Source organism: Etheostoma cragini, chromosome 6 (assembly GCF_013103735.1).
Source record: "Etheostoma cragini isolate CJK2018 chromosome 6, CSU_Ecrag_1.0, whole genome shotgun sequence".
NCBI classification, from domain to species: Eukaryota; Metazoa; Chordata; class Actinopteri; order Perciformes; family Percidae; genus Etheostoma; species Etheostoma cragini.
The window spans coordinates 23743252-23770770 of NC_048412.1; the positions used below are offsets into that span (position 1 = coordinate 23743252).

At 40.9% G+C, this 27519-nt stretch overlaps 1 protein-coding gene across 2 annotated transcripts; it reads right to left on the reverse strand.

The window, feature by feature from the left end:
- Positions 1-4977: 4977 nt before the first annotated feature.
- nr2f5 (nuclear receptor subfamily 2, group F, member 5) lies at positions 4978-26257 on the reverse strand. 2 transcript variants are annotated; one of them, XM_034873313.1, is made up of 4 exons: positions 25001-26257; positions 12840-13120; positions 10866-11112; positions 4978-6257 (listed from the first exon to the last, which is right to left on the reverse strand). In XM_034873313.1, exons 1-4 carry the CDS (start codon positions 25377-25379, stop codon positions 5938-5940), a joined length of 1227 nt encoding a protein of 408 aa, XP_034729204.1. In that variant the 5' UTR covers positions 25380-26257; the 3' UTR covers positions 4978-5937. The 2 variants fall into 2 exon arrangements, with proteins under 2 accessions (XP_034729204.1, XP_034729205.1); XM_034873314.1 differs by having other exon boundaries at positions 25013-26251.
- Between the last annotated feature and the right edge of the window lie 1262 nt (positions 26258-27519).

The following is a 27519-nucleotide window of genomic DNA, read 5'->3' on the forward strand; positions in this document are numbered from 1 at the left end:
ACACACACACACACACACACACACACACACACACACACCTACTGACACACCTTGAACCAAAAGGTCAAAGACCATGTGTGTTCTTTCTCTCTGTGTGTCTCCCCCACACACCCATACACTGGGTCATGGTGTTTGCTTACTTTCTGTCACGCACCAAGCAGGCCTGTATCAACATTTTGGCTGCATCCCAGCGTGAGTGCGGGGCAACCCCCCACTTGGTTTAAAAACATGGACTGATCTGTAGTCTTGATTATCACAAAGTGTCTTTGGAAAAAGAAATATCTGCGAGCTAGCAGTATAATTACTTATCCTTGATGATCTCAGGTGTAAGTGTGTTACTAGTGTATAAAATTTGAAAAAAATCTGGTTCTATGGATAGATGGGCAATTATAATCTAAAGATTGCATCACAGATGTCAACACAGTCAATAGAGCAGCTGGGCCCAGATTGATGGTCATCAGCCACTGTGGTGGATGCCATTCCACTGGCAGCACATGTTGCTCATTACAGCGGCATTGGTCGGTGGCTGGCATGCCACTGTGGTACAGCGTAGGGCTGCATGATTATGGCTGAAAATGATAATCATGATTATTTTGCTCAATATTGGGATCACGATTAATTATCACTTTATTATTTGTTGATTTTAATCATAAAAAATGATGTTCTTACATAAAGCCGTTATAAATAGCCTATAGGCCTATAGGCTATTTATAACTGCTTTCACATCCATATTGCGCATCCAAATTGTGCTACAGAACTTCTACTAGTCCCGGACTAAAAATCATATCGCAATTTTTCGGTTGAATTCTATAACAAAGTGGGCTAAATGTTCAGTTTAAGGTCATAGCCACTTTTCCCAAGCTCTTTTATTAAAAGAGATTGGGATTAAAATTAAATGCAAAAACAGGGTTTCCTTCCCAGATTGAAAATATACAGCTGCAATACATGTTTACATGGAAATTATCTGAAATACATAGGCTCGGATATGTTTAAAAAAAATATCTCTGGGAAAGCTCCTTCACTTGTTTTCAACAACAGTAACAGACTGATTAAAAGAAATGGGGGGGGGGGGGGGTGTATGCTACTCACAGAGAGAGGGCTGACTCATTATGAATGGGCCCAGCACGGGTTAAATGGCGGGTCAGTGGAGTTATACACGTCACGTGTATGAAATGTCTGTATTGTCACTGCACTGCATTTTTATAAACTATGATATTCTGCCCATGGGTCACATCTCTCGCCCAGGTCCAGCAGGCTCCAATATTACTCCACGAACTGAAGTTAGTTGCATTCAATAACTTCTTCTTTGTTTTTCGCTGTGGCTGCCGCAATAGCAGAGTTACCAGCGTAAACACTGGTACAAATACAGGTTTGCCTCTCATGCTTAACAATATACAGCTGTTAATAACAATTAAAACGGTGAACAAATGTCAGAAGTGTGGAACGGCGCTGTTGCCGCTGTGTCTCTCCATGTTGCTGGAAGCCATATGTGAGTGATTGGGGTTTACTCTATCCTCCGTGACTGTCTACATCTAGAAACTGAGCTGCGGGGAGGAGGGAACAACTCTGACTGGCACATGATCAGACAGTCAGACAGTGGTTTACGGAGCAGTAGATTGGCTTTACAAAAAAAGAAAAACTGAGCATTCTATGAATGGAATGACACGTTTAAAATATTGCTCGATTACGCAAATATGATCGTGGGAAGCCCAAATCGTGATCGTGATTAAAATTGGACTAATTGTGCAGCCCCTAGTGCAGCTCTATTAGCCGAACCCCTGGCAGTACTGGCAAAGGAAAAAGGCAAAAATATGTCACACACTAGTTCACCATAATCTACATAAGAACTACTTCCATGTCCCTGTTCTGCAGGTATTCCACAAGTGTCCCTTTTTAGAAGAAGTCTCCCAGCTAATCCTGCCTTGTACTGACCAAAGTTAGAGAAACAGTTACCAGCTGATGTGATCTTACATAGCTACTGAGCATGTGCGACTTGCAACAAAGATAGTATAGAAATGAGATGTCTCACTCTGTAGCTAAATCAAGTGAGATATCTCACTTTGTAGCTAAACCAGAGACTTAAACAGGATCTGCAGTAATGTGCCGTACAACAAAAATATTGTGTTTTTTGAAAATGAAACCATGTAAACCTATTCACCTATTCAACAGTCATTTCCAAAACATTTTAGCTATCTATGATTGTTTGATTGCTTATGTCAGCTTATTAACAACTCGTAGGGCATGTCCATGTCTGCACCATGTCTGCACTCAACTCAAATGGGGCAGTGACAGCTTCTCCGGAAATTCAACTCTAGTCCGTCATGGCGGCTTGTTCAGAATACAATCTCATATTTTTCATTTCCTGGTTAGCATCTACCAATCAGATTGGTCATTTGAGTCCCACTGCTGGCAGTACCCGCCTTCCGACTGAGCGTGTCAGGTCGGCCAAAATGAAAGACAATGAACACACTGAACAGAGTTGAGTCACTGACCTCGCCAGACTGTCCGATGGCCAATTATCGGTTTAGTGTGATCGCCGCCTTTAGTACTGGGCGATATTGGAAAAAATCAAATATCACGATATTTTTGACCAAATACCTTGATATCGATACCGCAACAATATTGTCGTGTTGATATTGGTGCTATCACAAAATATTTACACATGAGGTTTTTTGATAAATAATCAATTATCAGTAATGTGGATAGGCTATATTATATTGACTAGAGTCATTACATCCACATTACTGATGATAAGAGGGCAAAGATAAATAATAGAACGATTACGACAGTCTGGTTAAGTTCAGGAGATGACATCACTTTACTGTAATGCAGCCTTTAAAACCAGGAAAAAAACAAACACTTATGCCATATTACGATATCCAAATCTTTGTATAACCTTACAAGAATTGACGGGACAAAACAATTAAACTAAAATGAGTGACAATAAATAAAACGATCTACACCACGGCGGGTACAATGCTAACGTTACATGCATCTATAAGACCTTTTAACAGCAGAATAAAGCATCAGCATAGCAATCAACATAGAGAGACGTTAAAGACAATAAATTCGACAGCAGCTGCAAACAATAACAAAGCAAAAGAGAGTCTGCACACTTTAACACGCCCGTTGTAGTGACTTACAATGTTTGTTATTGTAGGCTAACGTTACCTACCTGTCTGAACCAGAGACAGTTACAGGTCTGGACCTGAGCACCGCCTTGTCCTCCACGATCAGCTCCAGTTACACTTCATAATAATAATAAATGGAATTTGAATAGCGCTTTTCAAGGACCCAAAGTCACTTTTCCATTCTCAATGCCACACTAGTCCACTCAAAGTGTCTTTCCCACCTCGCTCCTCAAATTTAAAAAAAAAAGCTCCTCAGTGGACGCAGATGTCAGGACCCACCAACCAACTGCATGTAGCATTTAGCTACACCCAGCATGCAGTGCACCTGTTCTCACACACCATCATAGGTGTGTTTGATTTGGGTCACTCAGCGTGCTGGCCGGGTGGTGCATTTAATCAATGATTTCTCATTGACCCTTGTTAATTCCCACTATAAACTAAAGTCTCTCTACATTGTTATATAATAATGATTTGTAAATATAAATAACTGTGTACAGGCTTATTGTTTTACTTTATTTCATTATATTATAATCTAAATAGTTGTGTCTAGTTCTATTTGTGTGTAGCATGGAGGGCTACAACTTACATTTCAGTGTGCAATCCTGATTTGCAAAAAACAAATGAATGAACCTTGTAATGTATATGCAACCATTTTCTTTAAACTATGTAGAGAAACAATTATCCTTCACTTAACCGTAACCCATGATAACTTAATCCTTCAATTTTATTGCATTGTTTTCTTTTCTTGTTGCTGTTCACACTCAACATGGATCTCCTACAGAGTGTTACTGTTAACTTAGGGGAGAGAATATATGTCTTCCAAGGTACATTCCCTCAAGAAAAATCCATTCAGACCAGACTAAAGCACTAATTTTTTGACACATTATATATGACAGTAAAAGACTACAGGAAACATACTGTGAACAGAATTTTATTTCAATTATTGGATAATCCATATTTTCAAACAAAAGTAGAGGGGATAAAAACAAACTCATAGGAACTTTCTTTGAATTCATTTATCAACAGACAGCTTTCTAAAGGTCCCAGATGGCTTTTCCAATACCAATGTTGATACCACAGTGCCATGTTGGAAATGTGAAAATGTCAAAACAAACTTGCTTCCACCACAGGGAAGAAAAACAACAAAAAATTCCTAGGCTAAGTCACAGTCATAAGTCCAACTGCGATACTATTGTAACATAGACTGAGGTTTTCAGAGGTTAGTGATACTTTTCTCTACGGTATCGGTACGATAAGCTCAAACGACATGAGTCGAGGGGGTTTTCCCTACATGACAATATCATGAGGAAGTGGAAAAGAACTCGCATGAGGTCTAAATGAAAGTGCTGATGATAAAGCAGAAATGCCTGTTCTCTCTATCGATGCATTAATAAAATCTCTGTATTTTGCATCCCTTTTCTATATATGACTTTATGTGCACATTAATCAATTTTACATCATGTGAGTCCATTTCCTCTCCTGACAGGACATAATACCTGTTATAACAGGTAACGAGAGATTATGGCACAGTCATAAGATAAATGCTCAGTGACAAAATCTTTGTTCTAAGGCAAGTTCAGCTAGTTTTGTAAAATGCTCCCCCCACCCCCCAGTCCAAAAGGTCCAATATTGACAATCATGACAATAAAACAACAATGAGGATGAGTTGTGTCACTCCTGTAATAAGAACATGTTTGGAGTTTTAATGGGCCTTTTTAAGTAAAAATGTAGATCAATCAAATGGCATGTGAGTAGCATGAATCTACCAGTGCTGTGATTTTACAGGAGTGAATAAGTGTAGGTTCTGACTAGGTTACAATGCAAGTGCCTAAGCTTTTCTTTCTTCTTTTTTTACAAACTCCTTTTCTCCCCCTGAGACCCAAAAACAATTATATAGTCAAATTATAGACAAACCAAACATTAAACTTTCATCACCGACACTACCACAAAAATATCCAAACAATATGCTTTTTCCAGCTTTGGCACAGGCTGCTGATAAGTGTCAATTTTTCGTGGGTTTGTCTTTTTGTTCTTGTACTGATATTGGCATGTCTGTCGGTCTGTCTGTCTCCCCACCCTTTGAACCTGAGCTTTACCCTAATATGCTTTAGATGCCAATGAATCAACGATATACTGTACATATGGACACAATCATGACTTTTTCTCTCTCCATATAAACAGTGCTAATACAAACACACACATTAAAACATGTCCTCTGCAAAAGTCCAAGACATTTTGGCATTTGTCATTTTTTTTTAATGGCTTCTGGCTTTCTTTTTAAAAATTGGTAAGTTTACAACGGGCCTTGTGCTCTTGGTTGTAGAGTCCCATTGGCAAAGCCCTTGCTTAGTATTTACCATACTAAGATGCTTTTGCGCAGCTTCTGGAAATGTAGGCATAGCACCAACAGTAAAGCAAATGTTTTGTCTTTTGCTGCCCCTGTTTTCATGTGGTTTTAGACTCAAATCTGAAGTGAGTCCAACAGACCTGCTGGTGAACTGCAATATCCCGTTCTACCAACTTGTCCATCTCGTGCCACATCTCAAATGTAGACTGCACCGTCAGCTGAGGGACCACCAAGTCTCTGCAATGGCCATGGTAAATGATTGGTTGGCTTGTGTAACCGGATTGGTAACGGACTATATCGTTGACCCGGGTTTGTGAGCGGAATGGTGAGGGAGATGCTTCCTCTGGAAAAGCTGAAAAGTTGAACGCAGAGAATGAAGGAAAAAGGGATGGATGAGTAGTCAGATGGACGTTCAGCCTGTATTTCTCCCGCAGCTTCTCCCCCGTCTGTCTCTCCACCTCAGGGCCCGTTCTCATTGTAGTGGAGAGAGATGGGTCGGTCGCGCTGCACGGTGGGCATGTAAGGCCAGTTGTAGCTGGAGCCTGAGAGCAGCATATCACGGAGCAGTGTCTCAATGGGTGTCTTGCCTACCAGGCGAACGAAAAACAGCTGCTCGATGACCGGAGAAGAGACGATGCGCAGGGAAGGCAGGCGGAGGAGGAGACGTCCAAAGCGGTTTGGCTGGCTGGGGTACTGGTTTCTTACATACTCCTCCAGGGCACACTGGGACTTCTCCTGGATGCTCTCCACGTGGGCAACGTCTGACAGCCCCATAGCATCTAGAAGGAAGGAAGACAAAATAAAGATTTATGGTTTCTCATCCTTAGTATAGTGTCTAAAAGGAAACTGCAAGAAGGTAGACAGAATCCGCAAAACATTAGCAATGACCCACTTCATGGGACAAATGGTCATGTCTGATATTTATATTTGTTCCTGTTATCAGGTTGATATTGTGTCTGATAACTAAGGCTTGGATTTTGCAAGAATTTAACTTGACCTGGTACTAAACGTGTACTTTAAATCTGACCTAGTTGATTGAAACAGATAAATGCCGTCACAGTGGGAAAATTGTATGTAATAAAGAGCTGAGAGTTTTTTTCTTCTAATTTCTAATTCCTCAGTTCAGAAAAATCTTGCTGAAACTTGAGGAAATCGAGGTTGTCACTACAGAGATAAGCATCTATTACACCCCTGTGGTCTGTGTTCACAGCCCACTACAGCATTCCCTTTCCCCACAGCTGGAGGTCATGTTCTGCCTCCTGCCTCCTCACACCTCCTCTCCTGCAGGCCCCCACCTTGGCAAGAGTCTCGCACAACCGATAGAGTGTGTAACACTGTGCGCGATACTTTTCGCACCCTGTGTGTGCAGAGGAGAGCACGTGGGATTTAGCAAAAGAGGTCAGAGATATGTGAACTCAAAACAAAGACACATTTCACTGTACTCTGCCACACACTGTACATTCAGTACACTCTGACTCTGCCCCTTCAATGAACCCTCATTTGAAAGGCTTTATAAATGAGGGCAATTTCTTCTTAAGCACGTTCTTTTAGTCTAAAAGTGCTGGCACATATTTTTTTTAACCTGTCACGTTACATCATAGGTCCCTTTGTCATCTCACACTTTGATCTGCCCCCTGTGTAAACCCTGCTGAGCCAAGCCATAGATCCATACCACCAAAAGATTTAACTTATGTCATATTTGAACTGAGTGTGTCAAGCCCTCCCCACCCCCAGTGGCAATTATTCTCATCATTCTGAGTGAATAATTGCTCCCATTTCAGCTGTGTCCGTCCACTCGGAAGGGCAGCTGGACTCTTTTTTTTGTTGGGCCGCCATTTTGGGTCCTGCGTGACAAAGCCGCCACTGCCTGGTTGGGATTAGTAAAGCTGTCTGTGTGACTGCCACCACATCGCGTGCCAAAGCGACAGCTCTGTGGGTGCCCTTATGCGCTTAGCGTCGTGTTCTTTTGTCTGTTCCTTGGGCACACACTGGGTCAGTGGGGGTGAGGGATCAGCATGGCAGGACTGAGATGTCCGTTCTCTGATGTGCCTTGATGGGACTGTGCTTCACTTAGAGAGTGAAGGGAGGGGACTCAGAGGGAGGTCAGAGACAATTTGGTGTTTGTCGAAGACTGTTAGCTCATCCTATCAGGTCTGCAGGAGTCAGGTTCATTAATGGGTCTACCAAGTGTGTGCGTGTGTGCATGTCTGTCTCTATTAAATTCAAATTTCGGCTTTAATATCTGCTTGTTTTACTAAATGTATTGTCTTGTTTGCCAAGACATTTGCAGTTTTCTGCAACGTGTATTCATGTGGGTACATCTGCCCACATGGAGGGAAGTCACATGGGATGCTCGGGGCTACAGGGGTTATGTAGGTCATGGCCGTGGCTGTTGCGAATCCTCCGTCTCACTGAAACCCACCATACATAATTCAACTCCCAGGGTGGGGGCGGGGGTCCCGGGCCTGGGCTGAGCTTGGGTTTGGGGAGCGTAGGGAGGAGGGGTAAATGACTGGTTTCAATAATAGATAGGATCGTGAAGGAGAGATGGCTGATGAAAGCAAGGAAGAAATGGGAGAGGTGGATCCACAGCAACCCACATACATGGAAGAGAGACGCTAGGTACATGCAGAGTGGATCTGACAAGCCATGCAAGGAAAAAAAGGGGAAAGCAATAAAAAAATAAAAAAATAAGGACGAGCGACATCTCAGTGTTGGCGTCTTCACCATCCGTTTCCCCTTGGGTCACAAAGCATGATCTCTTAGTGAAATATCCCAGATGTGACAGTATTTTGGCTAGCACTAGAGCACAGTGACTGTTGGGATAAAGCTCAACAGGGTTTGTATACAAGCAGTATCAAAACAATTCCTATCTCTTGGGTTTCCTCAAGGTGTAACAAGATAGTATTTTATTAAATCTTGTCTGCAGCTCAGTGGGGAGAAAATAATTCCACACAGTGAGGGTGTGAGGCACAAGTCCCCTGTTGTTGTTTTCTTAAAGAGCTTTGGAGGCCAACAGCCTTAAATAGACAAATCTATGCTAGAATGAAGGTATTTTCTTTGTAATTACGTCAAATGGAGAGTGCTATAATTTAGATGTCAAATTACCATCTTTATCATGTTAACTCAATGTCACAAAGATTCTGTTCTGGCAGATAATGGCCACTGCCTTCCTTTTTGTTAAGAGGTAGAAAACCATGGATTGTTGGGTTCAGATAGCGCGCTCGTTCCTATATAATTTTCTGGGTGTATTGTAGGCTAAATAAAAAATATACTTTATACGTTTATCAGTCTTTCCTACAAGATTTTGTGAACAATGAATTACAAGGGCAGAAACCAAAATACAGCTTAGCAACTCAAAGTTAAATACCAAAGTAATAGCTTCAGGTAAAAGCTCACGGTTAAATCCAGCAAAGAAAAAAGAGGTGATACAGTGAGGCACAAGCAGCTACTCATGGGATAAATTGCGGTATTTTACAGTATGAGAGAGTGATCCAATTACAGTGAAATTCATGGAGGGCAGACATAATGACTGATTGGTGGGAAGAGTGTAGCAGCAGCATTTACATATGGAGCCAATGAGACAATATCTGCTGCAGCATTGTTAGGGGTCACATGTCGGTCAGGCCCAGCGGAGGTGAAAAGGTGAGGCCGGTTAAATACAGTTGAAGTCGGCATCATGCATCCGTGAGCTTAAACTGGATTCCAACACAGTAGACGGAAGAAAGGTTTCTTGGCACTCCGAACGTCCTATACTGTGGTAAAATCTTCAACTAATGGAGAGAAAAAAAGTACAATCGAGGATCTTTGTGTCGAGGATAAATGCCTGCAGGACCCTTTGGCTTCTTATTTAGTACACAATAACGCGGCTAATGAGCCAGCTATTTAGACATGAATACAATGCTGGCTTCATCTATATGTTGAATGGCATTTGTCATGTAAACATAGGTGTCTCTTATGTAACTGTTCATAACGTTTTCTAACTGATGGATTTAAAACAAATGTTTGCATCAAAGCCTTAATATGCCACCATTTTGAGTGCAAAAGATGCTCGCCTACTCTTGCTCTCTTCTTTTATACTGTCCAATGCTGCACAAGCATAACATGACAAACAAGTTAAGTTTTATACTTACATAATACCCATTTACCCACATGCTTTATGTAAAGCATCTGTCTTGCACTGTTTACATTTTTAATAGAGAAGTATCTCCTGGACAATTTAAAGTTATTAAAGTCATTTTGTTAAATCATGCAAAGGAGATGATGGTTGAGAGATTTACAGTGCTCAGAAGAAAATGCACATTTAATTTCTTTCTGTGCGTGTTTCATCTTGTGCTGCTGCAGTCTTTACGTTAATCTGATGGTGTTAAGTTCAGAAGTTTGCCATGTTGACAGTGTTGCAGAAACGTTACTAGGTCCGATCTATGTCGTAAGATTGCTGTTATGAATTTTACACAGAAGTAATTTTAGTCATTTTAGGTACCATTTTAAGTTCTTTACCAGTAATATAGTTTAAACCTGTCTTCATTTAAATTGATTCATTATTATTTAATGTATTTTGCCATATAATTAAATAACTGTATTATCTGCCGGGATTACTTTCTTTAAATATGCACAATAACCCTGCTATTGGCTATTTCTCTAACTCAGGTTAAGCTGTTTACAAGCGATCTCATATCCTGCAATGAAGTGTCCCCGTCAACATGAATAAACCGTTGCCAAATGTTCTCATGCCAACGGAGGTCAGCTTACTGCGTGAGCAATTGTACTTGTACTCACAGGAGACAGGTGATGTTTTTGTTGACATCAGAATCTACCCATAATCCCCCTGTGAGTCTGTGTTTGAGTCAAGGGTTAAGCTCAAGTAAAAGGAAAGCTATCTTAACAAATAATTGATCATTTGATCTTTTTTTGGAGGTCTTGTGTTTGATTTTCTTTCATCAATATTTGATATAATAATGCTATAGTACTAATAATTTAATAATAATGCTACTATCAAACTTGATTATGAACAGTTACAACTGCCTGTTTTTATAATGAAAACATTTTCTTTCCCTGCAACATCAATTGTATCCTCAACCGTCTGGCACGATTGCTCTTTGAATGACCTCCCCTGAGGTTTCTCCTAATTCTCTCCCAATGTACAAGTTTTGTCTCATTTTCTTAGAGCGCTTAGAGATAGATTAATACTGTATCATAGGTTTGACATTTTGGGCTCATGAATTTTGAATGATTTTTAAACTTTTGATTACCCAGTCTGGAGCCTTCCATCACTAGGTAAATCTTTAACATCCTGTTTCAACATTACGTGACACCATCACAATTTCATGCGGTTTGCCTGTGACTCTCCACTGTTTATATGACACATGTGCTTCATTGACACTCACCAGATGTGAAGAGCACAATGGACTTGAGGCAGGAATATTCCGCCGTGTCAACTTGAAGGGCCTTCAGCTTCTCCACCTGCTCTTGGAAGACACGGATGTGGTCCATGAAGGCCACCACGCGCTCCGCTGACATGGGCGATGCGTGCAGGCCTGCCGCTGCCAACAGAGGAGCCACATGAAGCGGCATGGAGCACTGGGCTGCGTTGAGGACGAAGAGCTCGCTCCATGACATGCGCAGCAGCGCCACCTAGAATACAGGTAGCACGTATTACAGGAAGGAAATTATTTTTACTACTGCTCGACTTCCAGCAGAAAATCTAAAAAAAACTTACATTTTTAAATCATATGTGGTCGACAGATCTGGATTTGAGATTTCTACTTTAAGACAGCTATTGATTTTTAATCATGAATATAAAACTAAGAACTCATTCAAATTACTAAAGGTGTGTTTAGAAGGTCAAATCAATCCAAATGTATCTAATAGGAATTCTGATATGTAATGTTACAGGACGTATTAGAATCGTTTGCACAACCGACAACTGCCTTTTTAGTTACAGTCAATCTGTAATTCTCTTCCCTTTCAAGTCTAAACTGTCCCATACGAATAAAGGCCTGTAAAAATGCCCCAAACATAACCTTTATGAAAAAAGATTGCAAAAAGGATATGACAAGCTGTGTTATGCCATATATATATATATATATATATATATATATATATATATATATATATACAGTATATGTGGGGCTTACATGGCCCGCAATCAGCATTCAACCTAATATGACCCACCTTTGTAGCAACATTTAAGATAATGGTCACCATCATTACTATTAGTCACACATTTTCTTCTTTTAGGTGTTTACATTATTTTGTCTACCCTAGATAATCTGGTTTGTTTTAGATGCAGTTAAGTTACAAGACATGTGTTAATGCCAGGTGTAAACAGTCCTTTCTTCCAGTTGAAAAGAATCACGAAAAGCGGGTTTATGGAAAGCATAGAACCACAATTCTAAAGCACTTACTGAGAGGGATGCATGTATTCTACATCTTGACAATGATATATTAATGATATAGTGCAGCTACAGCATGACATATTTGTGATGACTATGTCTGCCCAGGGTGCATGTGAATATTTATAGATCAGGCGATTACTCCGTGCCAACACTTTACAGCTAGTATAAATCTACATGTGCAGGGTTGACATCAGGTCTGCTGTGCCTGTTTCCGCCTTCAGTGAATATTAACCAAACCGATGTTGTTTTATATGCAACTGATTCACAAATAAGGAAAATAAATCGATGAAAATTAGTTATAGTCTCTTTTTGATTATAATAGCTGAGGGTGCATGTGATAAATAATGTGTTTATTGATAATACTTAATGGAACTAAGATCTTTCATTGAATTACAGTTTTTTTTGGTTTTGATTAAATGGAACAGGAGAATTTAATTATGATTATGGCAACAAATATTTTTACTGGCTCAAGATTTTCTACAGAAGTAGACATGAAAAGAAAATGTAAATGTGAAAAATGTTGCAAAGTTTTTGGTTCATATTTGACTAAGACAGGCACCCAGTATGTATGTTAATGTAGTTTCTACATTTGGAGGGCAAATCCACTCTCCTATTCATGTGTATGTGTGTGTGTGTGTGTGTGTGTGTGTGTGTGTGTGTGTGTGTGTGTGTGTGCTCCTTGCATGCTTTAGTGAAGGAACAATTCAACATGTTACTAAATCAATTTTCTTGTAGAGAGTTAGATGATAAAAATGATGCCACTGTCTGACACTAAATATGATTAGCTACAGGCAGCAGCTAATTAGCTTGGCTTAGGACAATGACAAAAACTAGCCTGGCTCTAGACATAAGAACTCTTGGCAGGAAAGTGATAAGCCAATAATGTCTCAAGCTATTACATTGAAGTTGCTGGTCGGATATTTTAAAGTAAATTCTATTCAGTCATCAAATTCGCTGACTCACCTGATCCATGAGCTGCAGATCGGGGAAGAAAGGGATGTTCTTGGCCCACTCAACAGCACTGAAGAGCAGCCTGGCCGCCAGCTCGCAGATGTTCTCAATGCCCATCAGGTTGTTTCCCTGCATGCACTGGGCCCCATAGCGAGATGTGGGGTATGGCTCGGCGCGCAGCAGCAGAGAAATGAAGCCGGATAGGTAGGGCTGGCCGTTGTACGGGTCGGTGCCATTGGTCAGGTACTGTCCTGGGCTGGTCTGGGAATTTGATGTACGTCCTCGTTGTACAGCTGATGGAAAACAAGACGAGACAACAAGATGAGAATTTGGACGCATTGATATGAACTTTTAATCAATGATATCTTGAAATTTTTTAGTGATTGTGTTTTGTTTCCAACTTTTAACAGTAAATTTCATTCATATGTATCACGTTGTTATTACACTTTTACGCTTTAGGAGGCCGCCTTTACACCTAAACCTGATCTAAATCCAAACGGCCTCTGCACAGCCTGTATGTAAAGCAAAGAAATCCTAAAAGCCTGCAGGAGACGCCGAAGGGAGAGGAGACGAAGACAGAAAAGAAGGAGTGAAATTGTGCTTGTCAAATGTGTTGGGTGGGGGGTTAGCAGAATGGGGTCAAAGGGGCAAAAAGTGTGGAGATGGGAACATTTCTCCAACTCCTAAATATGTCAGCGCTCGCCTTTTCAGTGGAGCGATGGAAAGTGGCCCGGCCAAGGCCATTCTGCACTGCTGTTGTGCATCAACGAGTAATGACAAGCTCCAGCTGGTAAAGATATACCACTTCTTCACACCTACATATGTTATGCAGCCACATATTCATACACACATGCACGCACCACACACAAATTGGTACAATGCCTCTCCCACCACCCCAACCCCCCTCTCTCTGCTGGCAAATGGCTGAGGCTGAGGCAAAAAGGGCACGCAGAGGCCAAGCACTTGTACACACACACACACACACACACACACACACATACACACACACAAACGTCTGACGTGTGAGGGGTAAAATTAGGTAAAAGGGTGAAATGGCGAGATAAGATGAAGAGGAAGAGGTGATAAGTTGAGAAGAGGGAGATTGAGGGCAGAGAGAGGGGAAAGACAGAAAAGGTGCAGAGTTCAATTTATCTGAATGTAGTCTGAGATGAGGCTTCAGATAAAGTGCGAGGCTTTACATAAGGAGACAGGTGGAAACAGGAGGTGGAGAGAGGGGTGAAATAAAAGGGAGGGGGGGGGTTGGAAAATGCTTTTCAACTCTGCATCACCTGTCACCTCACACACAGCAGCTGTGTCAATTGAACGCAACGTGGCACGTCTGAAAAACGAGAGGTCAAAACACTCAAGAGCGTTATAAAAATGCCTTTAATTCTAGCCTGTCCTCTGAGCAGAAAAAGATACCTCTGCACAAAAGGTGTTGACCTCAAACGACTAGTTTTCCTTGTGAACTTGTGTCAACCCGCATGTTCCCGGAAAAGAATGCAGTCTCCTTTGGCAAACAGCATAGTCTCGCTGGGCTGAGCTATGAAGAGGTGTTGCCTGTCACAAAGATGTTGCACAATGGGACATTCCTTGTCACTGGCACTCCAGACACTCTCGTCTTGCTTTGCAAAGGACGGCTGTCAGATTAGCCACATGTGTCTGTCTTTGCAGGAAATGAAAAATGAAACACCGTTGTGAGCAGCTGGGTTGAAAGTAGAGAAAGGCACGGCAGTTTCCACAAAGATTACCTGGTCAAATATGTTTTGAGTGGGAAGTGAAAGACTGCTAAATACAGTGCTCCTGCTGGAAGTCAGAGTTAAGTTATTGTAACGCAGGTTGGCGAAAGACTCGACAAGTCCTCCAAATGAAATGTCAAACAATTTGTTTTTAAGTGCCCGTTATTATTCACTGTTGAAGAACAAGTCTTCTTCATTGTCTGACAATGCTATGGCTTTAGTCAAAGAAACCCTGCGGTTAGCGTTGGGGAATCATTGTAGTTTTTGTTCAAATAAGCACTTTGTTAAGGCTTGAACTTGAGCATGTGTCATTTTGGAGCACTTTCTGAAAGGATCAATTCTGACTCTTCCGTGACATATCTAAGTCAAATCACTTCCATAACCTAGAACTGTCACTCTGCCCTGGCTTATTCATATCTTCTAAAAAAAAAAATATGGGGTGGGCAACCTGGCTTTCACTTCTTTTGGGCTTCTCACTAAAGCATTGTGCCTGACCTTGATGGAGAATAGATAAAATTCTTCAAAATTCAATGAAGTTCCACAAATTTCACGACCTGTTGGGATCCTGCTGCCTCTCATGTCTCTGATATGTGAAATCACAGCTATGAATCTGCTCATCTCATCTGCTAATCATATTGATTAGTGGTTAATCCTGCAGATGGTGGCGGATCTACTTGATCCACTTGACTTTTCAAAAGCCTCATTGTGGAGGTCACTCGTGGCTGAGAGGCAGAGCACTTGAGTACTACTGACTGGGACACATCACTCTCTGTTTTTCCTCGCCTACAGCTTGCTGGACGAGCAAGAGAGGAGCAGAGAGAAAGAAAAGGGAGAGAGGGGGTAATTATGGAAATGTCCAATGGAATAAAGAGAAAGACAGAAGTATAGAGGCAGAGAGATGTATTATTTTGACATAAAGGAGGGGAGCAAGAGAGCGCAGAGAGACAGAAATGGCATTAGTAAAAAACAGATGCCTGAGGAAGAGACAAAAAAGGAAAGCAGGGTCAAAGATAAAGAATAACAAGGGGGATGGGAGTATAAAGACAGATTTGGGTGTCTGCCATAAGCTGTGTCCTGCTTTTGAATTGGTGCACTGTGGGTGAGCTTAATGCTATTAACTGAGCTTGTCATCAGACAACAAGAAGGGAAGAAAACTTGAAATCTTAACAATATTCAACGTCCTTCTTCCTGGCAAACAAAAATATTCTGAAACCAAACTGCGGGCACAAAAAAGAGCTACAAATCCCTAAAACCCAAAACAAAACTGCTTCCCGTGTACATACAGTAGACAGAGCAAAAAAAAGATGGCAGGAGAACGAGGGAGAGGAGGAAAGGGCATGCAAAGAGAGGTATCATGGGACATTTCAGATGTGACTTTTAAAATGCCACTTCAGCAAATGGCAGCTGGCAGAAAGCACAGTTCGCTGCCTGGCTGGCCTGGATTAGCCTCTGGGTCAGACTGTTAGTGGAATTACAGCAGCTAAATACAATTAAGGCCTATCAACATTTGGTCTCAAAGGTCACGGTGCCAGGGCAACACAGACGCATTATAGATTTGGCTCAGTCTGACAGTTGTGTTCAATGAGTAGAGTTTCCATTTCCAAAGCTTCCAAGGACAAGCGAAAAATAAACACGTTACTCTGCATGAACATGTGGTTGACGTCACCGCTTTCCACAGCGTGCGTATGTGCTCTTGTGTATGAGAGGTTCACAACACTAGAACCATTTTGCAATCCTGCAATCAAAGGAACAAAACACAAAGTTGTAAAGCTAAAAAAACATTTTGGAAGATAAAGGAAAGATACAATTTTATACCTGTCAGTGCCTATATGTGTGTGCCACTGAAAGCCTGTGTAGATGTACGTGGTTGTGCTCCAGCTCAGAGGGCAGTGTGTGATGTGACACCAAGGTAATATCCCTGCTGCTCTCACAGTTTTATTTTGGCTTTGAGCTTTGACCTGCAGGTCACTGCTCTGCAGCAGGGCAAAGCTCCCAACAAGTCAGATAGGAGACAGAGAGAAGCTAATATGTAACCCAGCAGAATAAGAGATAAAGAGACAACGGGATGTCAATGAGCAGAAAGAGTTATGGAAATATACTCTGATATCATACTCATATACAATTTGTCAATCAAACAGAGGGCAGTTCTGTGATGCTCTCTTTTATTGGAGCCGTTGTGGTCTGCTAACACTGCGACAGGGGTCACTAGACGGTTAATAAGATGCATAACTTTGGACTTGCCTATTAAAATGATAAGTACATATATGGCTATACACAGTCTGATTCAGTGCATGGTCCACAGTATTTGTGCCATTGCATGCTATTCTTTTTTTCTTTTTCTGTTTATTCTACCAAAACATTTCTGCCAGAAAAACAACGGTCAAATCAATTAGTTGAGCATTTCCAACACATTTCACAATGGTTATCCATTGAAGCTGAAACAGATCACAGGACTACTTTACAGGGGTTTTTAGCATATTTCAGCTTATTGTTTTAGTTTTCCGGCCAATAAACTTCACTGTTTTGGTTTACTCTCACTACTCTTAAAATCTTAAAAAAGCTTTAAAAAAACACTGTATGCTACTTGCTCAGCACTAAACAGAGACATAGTGGAGCATTTAGCAGCTACTGAGACAGATGTTTCTGTCAGGAGTTAGTGGAAAGCAAAAGCCGGATGTGTAAATGAGTAACTGCTTGCTAACAAGTTCGCCGTATCAACTTTAAAAAAATATATATGTCTGTGTTGTGTTTACAGGTTGTTTCTGGTGCCGCCTGAGTTGTGAAAAAAAATCTGTATAAGTATTGCAATGTCTTGATACAAGCTGCTAATATAAAAGTACGTGAGTACTGTTCTGTCTATCTTTAAGAAGAAAAACATTGAAAGTGTAGTGTTTAATACATCCTGAATGGAACAAAAGGTGCTCCATACTGCAGGAGTACGGTGGCCAAGGCGGTTCAACACCAATACAAAAGCTACAACACACATACAAAAGCCAGAGCACAAACGCAAAAGCTACAAAAAATACATAAGCAACATTGGAAGTAAATGTGTTGTTGACAGCCAGAGCTGGCGGATGAGCAGGAGGAAAGTTCTTGTAGGTTTGAGAAGAAAGTTAAACATGGTTATGTTATTGTAACAAATAAGCAATGTTGTTCAATATTTATTTTCATATGTGCATGCTCTGCCATTTAGGCTACAAAGCTCCAGCTATAACATTATCTAAATGGCGCCCAGCGTCTTTTAACGCATGTGTGCTACGTTTAAGGTCTGTAGTTTGATACGTTTAGTGAAGCTGTTTAAATCACACAAACACTATATCCCACTATTATATGTGACTAGAAAGTGTGTGTGTGTGTGTGTGTGTGTGGTTATGGTTACATTAAACAGATGTTTAAAGTGAATGCTAGTTGTGTTACCTTCAATATGCTGCCTATTACAGTGTTACAGTGCGTATTATGTCATATATACACACATACCCGGGTTGGTCTGACTGAAATAAAACCAGATCTTTAATCACAATCTTGCTTCATGCTTACTACTGGAAAATAAAAATAAGGAAATATACAGAATTCAGACTGTGGAGTGTTGTGTTTCCACTGTATTTAAAGCCATGTAAAAGACTGTAGACATAGACTAACTATTACCAATTGTACAGTCTATGGTTTTGTTTTGCATGTCCTCAGTCTTACCCTACCAATATACACACACACACACACAAACACACACACACACACTATCTTTCGTAGCCTAAATGGCAGAGTACAGTACATGCATGTGAAAATACAAACATATTGAAAAACATTTCTTATTTGTGATTTGTGACAATCCCATAGCGACAGTAATCATCAAAATTAATTGTTGCGCCCCACTGAAGGAAAACACATCATCAAATTAGAGAAAGAAATAGAGCATAGCAAAATTGTTTATATAAAAGCGTTGCTCATAACAACTTTACTACTCAGCTAAACTTGCTAATAACAAGCCATCTGCAGAAGACTGACCCTGTCCTCAGTTGTGAGTCGAACGTGAAAGAGCGGGGAGACGAAAGAGTCACAACAGAACGAGAGTGCAGAAAAACCGGAGGCACTGCAGGAACGAGAGGGAAAACAGTGACAGACAGAGAGAGACAGAGACTTGGAAGGCAGAGGACATTTGCGTGAGAAAGTTTGGTGGCTTTGCTCTGCGTGGATGCTTTTGCCTCAGTCGCTCTCTCAGACTTTGATGATGCAGTTCCTGAATTAATTACTAGACCAAATTCAACCCGAACTCAGTGATTCACGCCATCCTTAGTTACACTTACACACCACCCCTTCCCTCTTTTTTTAACATGCAGTGGGCCACAGCAGGGCATTATGTTCTTGTGTTTTTTGGGGAGTTTAGAGTTTGGAGAAGACATCTGTGCATAAATGGCTTCTTTTTAACACCTCTTAGCGGCCTGGCTTCATGTGTAATTTATCAGCTTGCGTCATCAGTAAAAATAGAGCCTCAGACTTGTATTAAATGAGTTTTTGAGACTGATATTAAATTCATTTTTGTGGTTGGAGTTTCCTTTACCTTACCAATTATTTTTTACAGTAAGATAGGCAATACATTTAAAGCGCCAGTTCACATAAAACATGTATTTACCACTTCTCCCTCGTGGTATCCAGCCATGCTGATATTTTTGGTTTGCTTTTATTTTTCTTAGATATATGAGATATAATACATCAGACAAATCACACAAAAACAGTGTGAGCAAATTAAATTTGGTTTCTGGTGCTCAAATCCAGAACCATTCACCCAATAAGAGAGCTGCTAGCCAACATACATGACAATCGTTAGTCTGTGTGGTAGCACAAGGTTTTAGCTTCACATTTAGCTATCTCAAAAGATTTTTTTATTCTGTCATGAAGGAATGTATTATTTCATAATTGGCAACAAAAGTCCACACAAAAAACAACATATTTTCCCATTTACTTAAAGCTTAAGTAAATACTTAACCATTACTTTCTGTTGTAGTTAGGATTGTGGACCTCTAAACCCGAGCAAATAAACCAAAACTACTAAGGTAAATACAAGGGGTTAAGTAGCTAAATAACCTTTTGGGGGTCAGAGGGGAGCCGCCATCATATTATAGTGGAAGACATGACCAATATCCTGTCTTTATTAAAACATCAACTGTTGATCCAAAATTGCGACAAATAGTACAAGTTATCGGTGCACTGTGCTTACTCTGCTTCCTTTTCATCTACTCCCCCTTGGTGAGCGTGTCTAAGATCATCAACTAAACTCCTAAATTATAAATGGGCAAAGATCTCACCATAGTGCTATTTTACACAAAATATGTAGGAGAAGCCTTCTTGGTTGTTAAATGATTCTGACAAATTCTGTGCCCTCTCTTGTGTGTGTGTGTGTGTGTGTGTGTGTGTGTGTGTTTGTGTGTGTGTGTGTGTGTGTGTGTGTGTGTGTGTGTGTGTGTGTGTGTGTGTGTGTGTGTGTGTGTCATTACAAGTGAAACGAGTGACATGCAAAAACAGGTTGAGCTACTTAAGGCACAAGCAAAACAGTCCAGGGTCAGTCTGTTTGTTAGAATGATTGACTGAATGCACCTGAAGAGGGTCACATTACTTTTGTGACATCTGTGCTACAGTGGGATGTGCAGAAAGAAGCCCAACCTTTATAGGGAAGAGGTCATATTGTGTTATATTGCAACATGAAGCCTCCTCACCTTGATGTGTCCAGAAGCATTAAAAAAACTGCATCATTCATCTATTCTATAATATTAAAGGCAGCCTTGGCGATAAGGCCACAACCTCAGTGTATCACTTTAATAGAGGCTGGCCGGTTCTGAGCAATATGTGAATGGGAACCATTTTTCTCTGAGTGGTTCTGATAATGACGACAAGTGGTGACAGGTTAAGTATCTGAATTTGTCAATAGCTAAATTACTGGGGAAAGGTAAAGGTTTTCAGAGCCTAAGCAGGCCAGACGGCAGTGTTTTGGTGTTAAGTTGCACAGTGGCTTATGGATTAGTCAATACACGCTGCCTGTTAGACTTTAGCGCTCCAGTGGGGTGTTTACTCACTGGAAAGGCCCCGGCCTGTTCACACATTGGGACTTTGACTCGAGCCTGGTCTGTTGTTAATGTTTTAGTTTTGGTTGACCTATATTTCCCACTAGTGTTGGTATTTTGTCAGAGTGCATGTGGGTCAGAGCAGGCAGCAGGCAGAAGTATTTCCATTGCGCACGTTCAATGCAGGTATTACAGATTCATGTCATTAGGGCCAGGTGCCGAACTTCGATACTTTTTTGGCAATACCAAATTTCAATACCCAAGGAGCAAATTTTATTTGCGTCAGTGAGACAATTAGCAAGTGGCATGCTTCTACCAAGATCTACTAACGCTTGTGATTGGCTATCTAATATTACACGTCGTAGAGGCAGGAAATACGTTACGCACAGTAACCTTGCAAACATGTGTGTTGTTATAATTTGAGAGTCTTGACTATGGTGTGAATCACATAGGTGTAATCGAGCTAAAGAAAATGTTGTAGCTGCTTTTTTTTAAATAGATTTTAAAAGATTTTAAAAGGTTTAAAGAGTATTGTCACCGGTAACATAATTGAAAACTTTGGAACGATATCCAGCCTTACCTGTGATAAAAGACCATTTACCATCACTACACTCTACTATAACTTTGTGCGTCTGAATGTGTTTGGTGTGCTCTTAGCTACACAGGTATCTGATTCAAGACATACACACAACCTTCAAGATGACATTATTATTGTGCACGCATGTATTAATCAGAGCAGGAAACTACCACGCGTGTCTTTCTGTCCTCAATGACTCGAGTCAGAAGCTCGTCCTTGTGGGCTGCTTGGAAATTAAAACATTCACTCCAGTTCAAAGGAACTGTCAGGCTGATTCTCTTTGCCTCTTTGCTTTCTATTCAGCTAAGAAACTGACAGAGACACAAGAGCAGAGTTCTGTGTAGCTGCGTGGTGAGACAATGACACTAATGTTGCCAAGGTTTTTCAATGGTTTGATTCCCACTGAGGCCAGCAAAGAACTGTGTGCTGCCATGGTGCTGAAAGCTGCTCGGGATAAAAGTCTCCAACAAATGATATTATGTTCTACACAGCAGACTGCAGAAAGAGGTCAAACATCCTCCTTTGGGAAAAAAAAAGAAACTCACTTGAAAGCAAAGATTTTCTAAATCTCATGAAACATTTAGCATGTCTTCTCAGAAAGCTAAATATTGCTTCAGTCTTAACAGAAAAGTCATGCAGCAGTGTTAGGGATATGAAACGATGCTGTAATTTTTATAACCAATTTCAGACTTTCTCTTGCTGATTGTCTGTAAGAGACAATCAAAGGACATCAAAGGGCTGTCCAAGAACATCATCTTATGTAGCTCAATATACATAATTTCTGAATAAAACAAGTTGAAATTGTTATAAATATATAACTTGTTCCATGAAACAGCCCTTTCCTTCAGACTTTTCGTACATTTCGAACTAAATCAAAAAGGTTTTTTAAATGATTAATAACATGACAAACTCTTTCAGCAAACATGCATTTTCACTTGTGATCTTCCGCTTCATTTTAACGGCATCTTTTCAGGAACTTTCGCATATTGTTGGGAATGTAAAATGGTAAAAATCAAATGCATATTTCACCTGGATCATAACTGAGAATAAACACTGCATCCCCTTGACAACCTGAAGTGAACCTGTTGAATAATGTAGATGGAACATGACTTATGTATCTAGAGAAGGACAACTGAGTTTGAAGGCTTTAACAGTCCGGCCACTTTTCAGTTGACATCCTCAATCGTTGGATTCTAGGACGCAGCATAACTTCCTGTAGATGTAACAATAAAATAATAATGCCAGGGTTTTGTATCAGATATTCATGAATATTCACGTGTACACAAATTACTCAATAGGACTTTTTCTGTGACTTTTACTTCATTAAAACAATGGGAGTTATGATTATATAACTAGGGCAATTGAATGTCTCTGACTGACTTTATTAATGCAGAATATTTATTAGTCGGATGATAAATTCTGTTTTTTAATTCTCTACTTTGACAAATTGCCGGAAGAGCGTCCTAACAAAATTGTCCCATAAGCAGACAAATGGATGCTGATAAACAGAAGTCAGCCGACAAAGAGGATTTCATGGCACAGTTTAATCCTGCTGACCCCAAATGCACCAACATATGAGCTCAGCCAATGTAAGTTGACTTGCTCTGCATTTAAGCCTTTTTTTAGGCACAACTATAAGCCAGCACTGCAAAAATAAAAAATAAAGAGAGAAGAGGATAATGAGCAGATAATGAGTTTTAAAACCTTAATCGGATTTTTCTGGCCCTATTTCAACACAACATTTGACAAGGATGTCAAAATGGATTGAAAGAAATCATTTTTGGTGGAAAATATATTTCACTTATTTTAAGAAGATCAAGACACTAATTACTTTAAGATGATTTTTTTTTGCAATGTAGACCATAGTCTGCAGTCTACAAGCAAATCATTGTAATGTTATCTCATCTAAACGGATTACCTTCCACGCCATTCTTAAGGCGTATCTCATGATGAACATAAAGAACGAGCTCGGCACTGCAAGAATGTCATTTTTAACCAAACTTTTACTAACTGAACTGAATGCTAGAAACCTTTTTCCTTCGTAAAAGTTGACGGATTTACCACATGAAGTAAATAACCGTTTTATTTTGCATGCAAAATAACTTTTCGGTTTTTATTTGAGGCTATTTTCATAATAAGGCAAATAAGATGAGTGGATTTATATAGACTAAATTAAAAAAAAAAAACTCCCCTCTATGTCTTTCGTCTGTCTGAATGAATGAACTTTTTCTCATTACCGGACTGAATCAGATTTGTTGTTGTTGCTGCAGCGCGTCAGGCGATTACCTCGGGTTCATTCAGCCGGAAACAAGCACGACCGAGTCGGTGTGACTTGCGGGTATTTTACATGAGGAAACTGTGTACAGTACACACACACACACACACACACACATACACACAATCAGAGAGGCATAGCAGTGGCTCAGGCTCTACTCTAAGGAGGACGGTTATTTTCCATCAGTGGATTTGGAATCAAAGGGCGGCGGGGTTGTCCTTCAACATCCCCTGCCGAAGTGTCCGTGAGCAAGATTGCTCATTGAGATGTGGCTGCTGACCCTATTCTGGCCTCTAAGAGGGAAAATAAACTGGGCTAAGGGTTACATCTTCATAAAAGACTCAAACTTTTTGAGGATAAGTGGTTGAAACGCACTTTTTTTCACTCACAAGGCAAAAATCCTCATTGCCCATGGCTCACCTGTGTTAAAGCTTTGTGATAGTTAGTGGTGTGCACGTTGACATTTTCATTATTTTCCCAAATAGGCTATTTCATACAGACAATCTAATACTTGTGCGGGCTCTTTGTGCTTTTTTGTCATAAAGAATCTGTAGCTTCTACATCAGGAGAGTCTCTAAATAAAGTATTGAGTTCACTTATCCAAAGTGCACAAACAAACAAATAAAATGAACGCATCAGTAACACAGATCGTGAGAGAAAGAACTGTTGGCTCCTTTCGGTTTAAAACATTTTAAAACATGCAGCGTCCCACCTCTCATGAATGGGATCACGCTGCTGGCTGAATGATAATTGATATGGGAAGCCTCTTCTCCATCAACACGTTTCCACTGCTCCCTTTTGACACTAACTGACCCGTTGTTAATCCAACACAATACAACAAATGTAGCGGCATCCTCTTATAGCGGCTCTGGGTGTCGATGGAGCAAACAGCATAATTAAAACAGCGGGACAAAGGAGGGATTTCACAGAACAGAGCGAACCAGGGCGAATGGTTCGGATTTGGTAGCCTAAATGAATGTGAAATACGCATTGTGCTGCCGCAGGTGGTGACGGATGATTTACCCATAACAACAGTGCGTATAAACTGTGTAACACATAACCATTTAGATCAACAGGCATCACAAAACACGACGCGTATTTTACGCACACAATCTCTCACTGGCGAGTTTTAGTGACATGTGAAGGGACATAATTAAAGAGAGAGTGTCATGTGTATTCTTAAATGTATTTTTTTTTACAGGTAGACGAATATGTGGTAAATGACCGTTTCCAATTCAAATGTATGTGTCCAGAGTTTTCCCAAATATGTTTTCATGCAACCGATGATCTACTTTGGTGCAAATGTATTATTTATATACAAGCAATTAAAAAAAGAGCCTCAGTGGATGTTAACAGTCAGTCACTTGTATTTAAACAGTAAAATCTTTTACGGCTGCTTTCCAGACTTAATGGCCTGTTAAGATTGATATTTTACGGTGAGCAGCATTACGCACACATTTACACAGTAAAACACGATTAGTAAGCAAATGTCTCCTGTGCCACACTTCACACGGACACCCGTCACACACCTATGGTCTTACCCTCTCTTCTCATGCCGACTTTCAGGCACTTCTTCAGCCGGCAGTACTGACACTGGTTCCGGTGGTGCTGGTCGATGGGACAGTCCCGGTTCCCCCGGCAGGTGTACGAGAGGTTCCGCCTCACCGAGCGCTTAAAGAAGCTTTTGCATCCCTCGCAGGTGAACTGCCCGTAATGCTTCCCACTGGACTTGTCCCCGCACACCATGCAGTCCACGTTGGGGATCTTGTCCCCGGAAAGTGCGTCGTTCCCTGGGGTGGAACCGTTGGGGGTTCCCGGTGCCCCGCCGGGCTCCTGGCCGCATATCTGGAGCTGAGACCCCGGATCTGCAGAAATGTTCTCTGGCCACTGGTTTACTACCATTGCCATGCTATCCCCAAACACTTCGGTCTTTGTTTAAATCACAGAAGGAGAGACTGAGTGATAGGGATCCGTCCTGAAGTCTTGGGAGAGAAAAAAACCCGAGGGAGGGCGTAAAAAGCGCTTCCTCCAGAGGTCAATCTGAGTTTATCTGCGCGTATTTATTTTAAATCGCGTATCTATAGTACTGATTTTTTTTTTTTGCTTTTAACATCTATCAAAGTTCACAGCAACAGCGAGGTATCAACATGATCAACGCACGCGATCGTAGCCTACAACTCCGGGTGTTCCTCGCTGCGCAGCAATCCATAAACACGTTGTTCTTCAGAGTGTGACCTCTTGGAAAAGTCAGTCCAAAACGTCAGCGTGTCGGCTGTAAAGATTAAAAAAAAAATGTTATCTCACTTCTTTTTCACCTCTAGAATTTGAAAGAAGGCAGAATAGCAGACAACAATGTTTCGCCCCTCTGGCCCGGTCGCTCCAGTCTGTCCGCCGCACTGCGTTGGGATTCACTTAAAATCAATTCCGCCTCCCGAATGAAACACTCGAGTCAACACTGGCCGCATTTCATGTCATTCAGTGACGGATTTATTTAGTCCCATCTAGCTCGTGGAAACAGTATCAAGCGCAGTCACGAGTCCTTGTTCCTCTTGTTCGTGCGCGCCGCACTGAGGTTTTGGAGAGCGAAGTCTGATCTTTATTTACCCAACACACACAGCCTGAAATATCCTCGGTGACCGTCCGTGAGGGAGAAGCTTCAACTAGAACACTTTGCTCGCACAACAATCTTTGCCACTCGAGTGTATCGCTTCACCCTACGACTGCCTGCCCCATCTCCGAGAGTCAAAGCTACAATTTGGGGGAAAGTGTCACCAGCAGGCTGCCTCGTACTGCTTGCCCCCTGGCGGCGCTCCATATAAGGTTATAACTGCCAAATAAGGTCATATCCCCTCCCCTCAGCGGGAGAGGTGAGACGTGAAGGGCCGGTTGTGATTGGCCCCCAAAGTCTGTTAAAAAAGTACGGAGCTTTCTGATTGGACGGTGGTCGATAAGGCTGGGTTTGACTGACAGGAGCGGTTGTTGTGATACAAGTACTTTAAAGTGGGCTACACTAGTGTCCCATTGACGATACAGTGCTGTGCATCTTATGTGCCCAGACCAAGTCTAATAAACCTGTCGTTAATATGTAATTAATATTAACTTTTAAATAAGTTCTGGAAACCATTACTGCTGCATCTATATTCTGTTAAACCAGCATAATATAAATCTTCATAATGTGCAGGGGAAGGGATTTGAAGTCCCTCTCCACAAAAACGTGTGGTGCTTTTTCTTACTTCATTGTAATTGTGCAGAATGATGAAGGCTGCAGGTTGTTTTCACATTCTGATGGAAGGCGTGAAGTCTTTCTGGGCTCGCCTTAAATCTCAGTGTAAGACGTGTACTTATGAGCATAATTTTGTGACTAATTTGGAGGCTCATTGAGGTCCAATATCCAGCTCACACAAGTGTGAAATGGAAACCTGAAAGCCGTGGTGTACATAAAATGGGAATTTACTTAAGTTTCTAAACTAAAGTTACTTTAGTTCAACTTTTGAAATGATTTTGAATGAATATTTGCATTTTCACATCGAGGGAAGAAGTATACTCATTTTGACACGTTTCAACTTAGTTTGTGTAGTAAACTCTAGTTGCTGTAACTTATTATTCAAAATAGTATTTGAATATGCTTGTAAAACATGTCTTTAAGATATACAAAATGATGTGTGTGGGCCCCGGCTGTCTGATTCTCCGGGTATTTTAAGGGACATTTGATGACATTAAATACAAATTCATGTTTTTTTGGGTAATATATGATGTTTATTCTTTTGAGCAAGGACTGTAGGTCACAGTATACCAACCGTTTTATCTACCCTGCAGCACTGCCTTGTCATCAATCTTGGGTCAGCTGTCCAGTGCATGTCATCCCACTGAAGTTTTTTTTCTAACAGATTGTACTCAACCTCTTATTCAACCCCACCTTTAAATATTGTGGCCTAAACTGTACCAAAAAACAACCAATCTTGCAGACTGACTAGTTCAAATATCCCAGAAACACTTCACTCAGCTCCACAACAATAACTAAAGGTGCCAAACTTCTCACCAATCCACA